The sequence below is a fragment of the Gavialis gangeticus genome, unplaced genomic scaffold (genome assembly GCF_001723915.1).
Source record: "Gavialis gangeticus isolate Ggan-Ray unplaced genomic scaffold, GavGan_comp1, whole genome shotgun sequence".
NCBI classification, from domain to species: domain Eukaryota; kingdom Metazoa; phylum Chordata; order Crocodylia; family Gavialidae; genus Gavialis; species Gavialis gangeticus.
This window is the reverse complement of record NW_017729004.1, coordinates 14,345,316-14,352,681: the sequence shown is the minus strand read 5'-3', so window position 1 is coordinate 14,352,681 and position 7,366 is coordinate 14,345,316. Positions and strand designations below refer to the sequence as shown.

General features: G+C 44.7%; 1 protein-coding gene across 3 annotated transcripts in view; it reads left to right on the top strand.

Moving 5' to 3' along the window:
- Nucleotides 1-7,366, top strand: part of WDR86 (WD repeat domain 86) — a 44,474-nt gene that overhangs the window by 6,042 nt on the left and 31,066 nt on the right. For 2 of the 3 annotated variants that reach the window (XM_019508117.1, XM_019508120.1), the window contains exons 2-4: nt 1,378-1,694; nt 4,121-4,262; nt 6,112-6,535. In XM_019508117.1, coding sequence (XP_019363662.1) covers nt 1,532-1,694; nt 4,121-4,262; nt 6,112-6,535 — 729 coding nt within the window. In that variant the 5' untranslated portion in view covers nt 1,378-1,531. The remainder of the gene's footprint in view (nt 1-1,377; nt 1,695-4,120; nt 4,263-6,111; nt 6,536-7,366) is intronic. The other variant, XM_019508118.1, reaches the window with a different exon arrangement.

Here is a 7,366-nt window from a genome sequence, read left to right as displayed (position 1 = left end):
GGAAGCCCCTCCGATTGTGGGGTGGGTGCAGGGGGGCTAGGATGAGCCCAGCCATGCTGGGAGGGAGGTGGCAAGAGGGGGAAGCAGCAGCTCCCTGGCAGCGGGGACTGGGATTGGCATGCCCATGCCCTTCATGCCCAGGGAGGGGGGCAGGCAAGGGCCACGTGTGCCCTTTGCCCCAAGCCCTCCCTTGTGCAGGGGCCTGAGCCCATGCCACGAAGGGGAGCCCCCTCCTCAGCATAAGACCTTTCTTCCACTTCTTTTTCCCCCTCCGAGGCTCAGTCCTGAGGTGACACAGAAATACCAGGGTGGAGTGGCTGGGGGGGTTGATGGCCCATGGGGTAAGGTTCCTGCCTGGCATCAGTTCTCTTGGAAATGCTTTAGGCAGGACTGGCCACACGAGAGTGGCCAAGGGGCAGAAGAGCCCAAGCCCAGAGACCGCCCGCAGGGAGGCCTGGCCTGCCCGACACTGGGCATCACACTTTCAGCCAGGCTTCCTCCTACACCTAGCCAGAATGGGTTTTAAGCCTTGTCAGGGATGGTCAGCATCCCCTCAACAGGATGCTGGGCTGAACGGCCCTGCTGCCAACCGGTGGGGCCTGTGGCTATAAAGAGATGTCACCAAAGGAAGCGGATTAGGTGTGTCAGGACGCATCGCCCTGATCCACTGTGCTGGGTGAAAAGGGTGCTTCCCGTTGTCCTGCTGGGCCAGACCCTGGCCACCGCAGGGGGCTTCAGAGAGTGTGGCTCTGCTCATGGGGGACCCCTGGGTTTCTCGGCTTGCAGAACTGCAGTCTGGGGATCCCTTGTGCAAGACAGGGCCCCTGAAGCCCAGGCGCGTCTACCTGGGGCAGCTGGAGAGTGTGGGCAGCTCTGGGCTGCCCGCGCCTTCCTGCCACCAACAAATTGACATCCACCGTGAAAAAGAGGCACCAAAGTCCATTACCTTTTGTCAGTGACATGCTTTCTGGCATTTGTGGCATGCAGGGGGCATGGACGTCTGTTTGCTTGGCCTTTACAGTGACACAAAGGTGATACCTGTTTTCAGCCTGTGAGAGCACAGCCTCACAAAAAACCTGTGGGAGTGAGCTGCTGCTTAGGAAAGCTTATGTAGCTCTGATTTTAATTAGTCTGTAAGGTGCAAAGCTACTCTGCCTTCCTCCTACTTATAACCACAGTAAGTGAGGGTAGGGGTGTTACAGTGCTGCTGCTTGCACTAAAACAGTAAGAACTGCTTTGTCTCAAGTTCGCTCTTGGGAAGAGCAGAGATTAGCTTGATGCATCATGGTTAGAGGAGGGGAAATGGGTAAGATATCCATGCTGGGGGATCAGTGAGTATCATGTGTCTTTTTCCTGTTACTGCATGTCTTTCTGCAGAGGTCTAGACGACCTGCTGATTTTTCAGGGCCAGCGAGATGGCTGAAGTTGGTCTAAGCGACCCTGCTGTAGATCCCAAGCTCTTTCCTAGAGTAGAGTGGACGCTGAACTGATCCCCTTCTGGGTTCTCTGCCTTTGCTGTGGGACCAACAGCATGGGGAACAGTGGCTCAGCGGTGAAGGTCTGCACTGAACACCAAGGAGGCATCAACTGGCTCAGTTTGAGTCCAGATGGGCAGCGGCTGCTGACTGGCAGTGAGGATGGCACTGCACGGCTCTGGAGCACTGCAGACAGCCAGTGCCATGGCCACTTCCAAGGTACAGCATGAGTCCTTTCTTTCCAGGTTTCAAGACCAAATGCAGCTCATGCTAAGGCATGGCATAGGCCACCCAGCATGGTTCAGTTCTCTCCAGCCTCTAGAGCTGGTCGAGTAGCCTAATACCGTGCTTGTCTTTGCGTTTACTTGACATTCGTAATATTAACTCTTTCATCCCAAAACAGTTTACAAACATTACTGTATGCTGGGATCATTTTATGTCGTGATGGCACATGATACTTAGATGAAATTAAGATTGTGCTATTACTTAAGGTTATGTGCCCGTCCTGATTGTACCTTTAAGGGCATTATACTGGAACACATGAAGTCAGGGCTGCAGTCCCAACGTAGTTGGCTAAATACTATGTGCCATCAAAAAAAAAAAAAAAAGAAATCCTTACTGACATTTCCTTCATTGCTGCAGTTATTTCCTTTTCTGTAGAGTGAAATCTTGTTTGATCAGCACTTATTCCAGGGGATCAACTTATTCAGAATCTCTTGACTAAGAAGTCTAGGAACAGATCCAATGAAATAATAGGATTTTCTTCAGCAGAACATAATGTCCTCATACCTAAAATGTAAATAGTTAGTATTTTTTATTCTGAAATTATTTTTGAACATTTGGTGAGATTTACGCCGCGAAACACAATCCCTAGACTAACCCCTGCCTGAATGATTAAAACAAAGGGTTAATTCTGAAGAAAGTAAAATCATCCAGGAGCAGGACTATGTATTGATGAGCTTCATTTAATTTCACGCTTTCTACCAAATCACTTGTTATTTTAATTTTTTTTCAAAGGTGGTTGAATTGATGTAGTGAAAGCTATTCATTATTTTTAATATACACTTTCATCTGCCCTAGAGAACTCCGTATACATAGCTAGGGTAAGAGTTCTTTTATAATTTACTCATTAACTGTTAAATAGTGATAAAAGTGTATTGGACTAATATCTGTAACCTATCTTAGTTACTGCTGGGGCTTGGGGTTCTACCTGTGTCCATTCAGCTCTTAATTACGTTGGCTATATTTTCAGGTTTAATTCTTCGTGAAGAGTTAATTCTATTTATCACATGAATTTTACAAAAGAAATATGAATTTGGTGCTTGTGAGAGCTGCTATTTTGGCCATTTTCTTGCAAAACGAACAGCATTGCAGACTGATCCCATCACCAGTTTACCATATTTTCTCACATACATACACACCTTTTTTTCCCAAAAACTAGTTGCTGAAATTTGGAGTGCATGCTATAATGAGAAAATGTGGTAACAGAAGTTTCTGCCACTTAACCTTTTGCAGGGTGAAAACAAAAGTAAAGTCTGCACATGATCAAGAGAGGACAGAATAAAGAGCAGGCTCCACTCCCGCTTGGTTCCTAGCTGCTGCTACTCAGTTACTTACTATAAGGAAAGATCTTTTTTCCTTCATTCTGCCTTTCAAAAACAAGGTGCATATCTTATTTTGGGGCATATTGTATGCAAGAAAATACAATACTTTGACCCTGACCTGGATCAGCCTCTACTGTGATGTCTGCAAAGAGGAGTTTGGCAGAAGATAGAGCAGTGTGGCACCTTAAAGGCTAACTCATTCACATAGGCATGAGCTTTTCTAAGCAATAACCTACTTCATCAGATGCTATAAAAGACCTTGAGTTTGTGAAACATCTGTCACTGCTGTTGGTGCTGTTTATGGTAGTAGTAGTATTGCAGATGGCGGAGGAGGGGGATCAGCAAATGATATCTTGGTTTGTTTAGAGCAGAGGTAAATGTCACTGTGAGAGTATCCATCTCATTCCACCCATGGCAGCTGGCTAGGTTTTGTGGCACCCCAGGCTGATTTGGGTTGAGAGGGTGGCTAGGTGGGTAGAGGGGGTAATCTTGCTTCTGCCTTCCTTGGGGTGGGGGGTGCTGCCCAAGGTTTCCATGGCTTTAAACAGTGCTTTTCCCCAAGCTATTTATTTTTTTTCCCTACTAATTTTTTTATTTCTTTATACAGCGAGCCAAGCTTAGCTACAGTTTAAATTCCAGAGATTTTAGGTAAATTACATAAATGATGAATTTGATCCATAAGATTTTTGCAAGGCCCTTTAAACAACAAACTACATGAGGAGCCTCGAGCTGGTTGACAATAACCCCTGAGATGTTCTGTTATACCACTATTTCATTTATCCATGAAACGGTAAAACAGCTGCATTAAAACTATTAATTTAGAAGTGCCGTGTTTTCCGTGAAACACTGCCTGTGAGAAACACAGTTGCAAATGCTAAAACTAAAACTTCAGAAATACTCAGGCTTTAGGCTTGGGCTCTGTCCCATTTCCAACTAGCTTACTTCTCATTTAAACAAAAGAGAGCATATCACTGCCTGCTGGGTTTGTTCCATTAGCAAACACTCACACTGAATATATTTTATTTCTTTTGCTGTTCCTAGGGCATGAAAGTTACATCACCTTTTGCCACTTAGAAAATGAGGCTGCCTTCACCTGTAGTGCAGATCATACAATTAGGAAATGGGATGTGATGACAGGCCAGTGTCTGGCCATTTACCGTGGCCACACATCAATTGTTAACAGGTTAGTACTAGTTTTTTTTTTCTTTTTAAGAGAGCCATTTTACTGCATTTCTGTAACCTGACCCAGTTAAATGGTCTTTTACTAGTATTCTCCATTACTGCACTAATAAAAATGGGTTGTGTAAATCTTTGACTCCTTGCTACACGTGTTCATTGCTGTAATGATTGGTTATCCTAGCAACAGTGCTGACACAGCTCTAGACTAGGGATAGGAGAGGAATGAAAGGCACACAGCAGGGGGAGTTGAATCCACCACTGGGAATGAAATTCCAGAAGAAATTATTCAATTGATAACAGATGCTTCTGATAAATATACTTAAGAAAAAGCATCATGCCAGGCATTCGTGTCAGTAAAAAGGACATGAGTCAGGATTCTTCATAGAATGATTACTCCTCGCTGTTAAAACTTAATTTAAAAGTAAACGATGACTTTTTATGCGTGTTGTAGGATTTCTCTTGATTGCTGGAATGTATTTACTTACTTAAAAATCAAACAGTTGAAGCATTTGTTTTGAGGGGGACAACAAATGCGCAGGAAGCGTGGAGCAGATTCTGTAAACAGATAAGAAGAGCTCAATGCTTGGGCCAGTTCATCTTGAATTAGCAGGATACTAAAATAGTGCCCACTTAGATGGCTGTATGGGCAGGTTATTGGGTGCCTGAGGACCACAGCCCGTTTCTAGAGTAGAGAACGGATTGTACAGTTCACCACTCTTCCCCATCTTTAATTTGAAAATGCAGCATGTAGAGACGGCTCTGTTTTGATCAAAGTGCAGTACCATAGCAAGGGGGAGGGCGAGCGGGGCAACCGCTCTGGGTGCTGAAAGAAAGGAGTGCCAACAGGCTCTGCCCAGCTGGGACGGGGTGCGGGATGGAGCTGTGAGTGGCTCGTTTGGGAGGGGAGGGGGCACGGGAATGGGGAGAGGGTGGCTCCTGCTGCTGCATGCGCTGCTGGGCAAGCATGGGGGGACAGGGGGACATGTGGGGGGACAAGCGAGGGTGAGCTGCCGCTGTAGGCTTTGCCCTGGGCACGAAATGTCATTGCTACGGCACTGTCCAAGTGGTACAGTTCCAGTTCTTAATTATTATGCATATGCCATAAATTGCACTATACAGTGTCATGAACTACATGCTAAACTTTGACTATATCTTTTATGGTCCAGTGGATGGGAGTGCTGCACTGGGAGTCAGAAGAGCAGTTTTATTATCCTAGGTTTGCCAGGGATTCCTTCTGGACCTTAGGGAAGTCAGTTAATCTCTGTGTATTTCAAGTTCCCCATCTGTAAAATTTAGATACTGATTACCGTCTTTTGTGAGGACCTTGACTTAGTGGTGGTGATATTTATTCGAATGTATTTTTTAATCTGCCTGTTAATTGTATAATGATTAGAAAATATCAGTTGCCATTTAGGTTCTTGGAAGCTAAATATTTTTGCTATTTTCTGAGGCCAGTGTTATTTGGACATCTAAATAACCATAACAAGAAATAAGGGTTTTTATTTTTTTTAAAATAGTTATTTAGCAACACATAACTAATGAAAAACACATGGCAATGCTGCTGGCCAAGATTTTAGTAAAAACGTATGCCCAAAATTAGACCATATTTGGGCACCTAAGTAAGTTTAAGTTACCTGATTTAAAAATGCTGAAGCAGAATTCTGGTCTTTGTGTGTTTGTCAAGGAGATTTGGGGAAGAAAAAGTGTATGCTTATGTATAAAGCATATACATTGAGCTGGGGGAAGGGGGAGGAATTACCATGGACAATGTCAATTTGGCATTTCTTGATTGGTTGATTTTATTTTATTTTATTTTGGGCTTTTGCATTCAAATTGTATTTACATTTTAATAGGATCTTGGTTGCCAAAGACTATCTCTTTAGTGGCTCCTATGATAGGACAGCCCGGTGCTGGAGCGTGGACAAAGAGAAGCAAATCCAGGAATTTCGTGGCCATCGGAACTGTGTCCTGACTCTGGCTCACTACTCTTCCAAGGATGTTCTAGACGAGTCGGAGGAGGAGGAAGAGAAAATGAGCACAGACCTCCTGGTGACAGGAAGCACAGACTGCACTGTTAAGGTCTGGTGGGTATCCAGTGGTCGCTGCTATCAGACTCTGCTGGGACACACCGGTGCTGTATTATGCCTCATACTTGATGCGCCAAACAGGGAGCTGTTTTCTGGCAGCACAGATTACACTATCCGAACGTGGAATATTGTGACTGGCGAGCAGTTAAAAGTGTTCAAGGAGCATCAAGGATCAGTTATTTGCCTAGAGGTAAGAACTAAGTACCCTTCATTCATCCACTTGGGGCCAGGGGAGTCCACTTTGTAACTAGCAGTATTCTTAGCCAGGAGGCCAAGAACCCAGTGGCTAGTGGGACTGAGCTGCCTTCTCATGCATAGCAGAGAGTCCAGAAACAGCACAGTTGTTGCCTGCTTTTTAGCTAACAGGCCTCTCAGTACTGACACGCTCTGACATGAAGTGAGGCAGCAGCTGAAAACCACAAATGCTCAGTCCATGTACCAACGAGAAACTGGTGTCAAGTGAGCAAGCAAGGAAAGAAAGTTGACAAGGAACTTCCTAGCAAATCTGTGTTAAGCTTTTATGCAATGCTTTTGTTTCACAAACAAAGTGGGGACATAAATTCAGTTTAATGGGGGGAAAGGGAGCCAGTCTCAGGCAACACCATTCAGACTTTAAAGTATTTCATGGTCTTGAAGCAGCACTACTTTCACAAAACATGTTTCACTGTCCTTTTTTTTACTGGTGAAGACAAAATAAGTTTAATTACCTGGATTGACTCTCTAGATCAATGATTCTGAACCAGGTGCTGCAGCACTCTGCAATGCCTTGAGATCCTTTCAGGGGTGTCACAGAGTGTTAACACCATTAGCTGTGCAAACATCATTCACAAGATAAACCCAGAGATTGGAAATAGGAATCCATAGTGTTAAACACTTTCTGACCTGTTGTGACCTTTCTGAACTCGCTGCAACAGAAGAATTGTTCTATTATTTTTCCATAGTCAAAAAAAGAGTGAAAATTAAGAGCTGGCATTTTCTGGGTGGTGCCTTAACTTGGCAAGGGGCACTTTGTGTCTAAAAA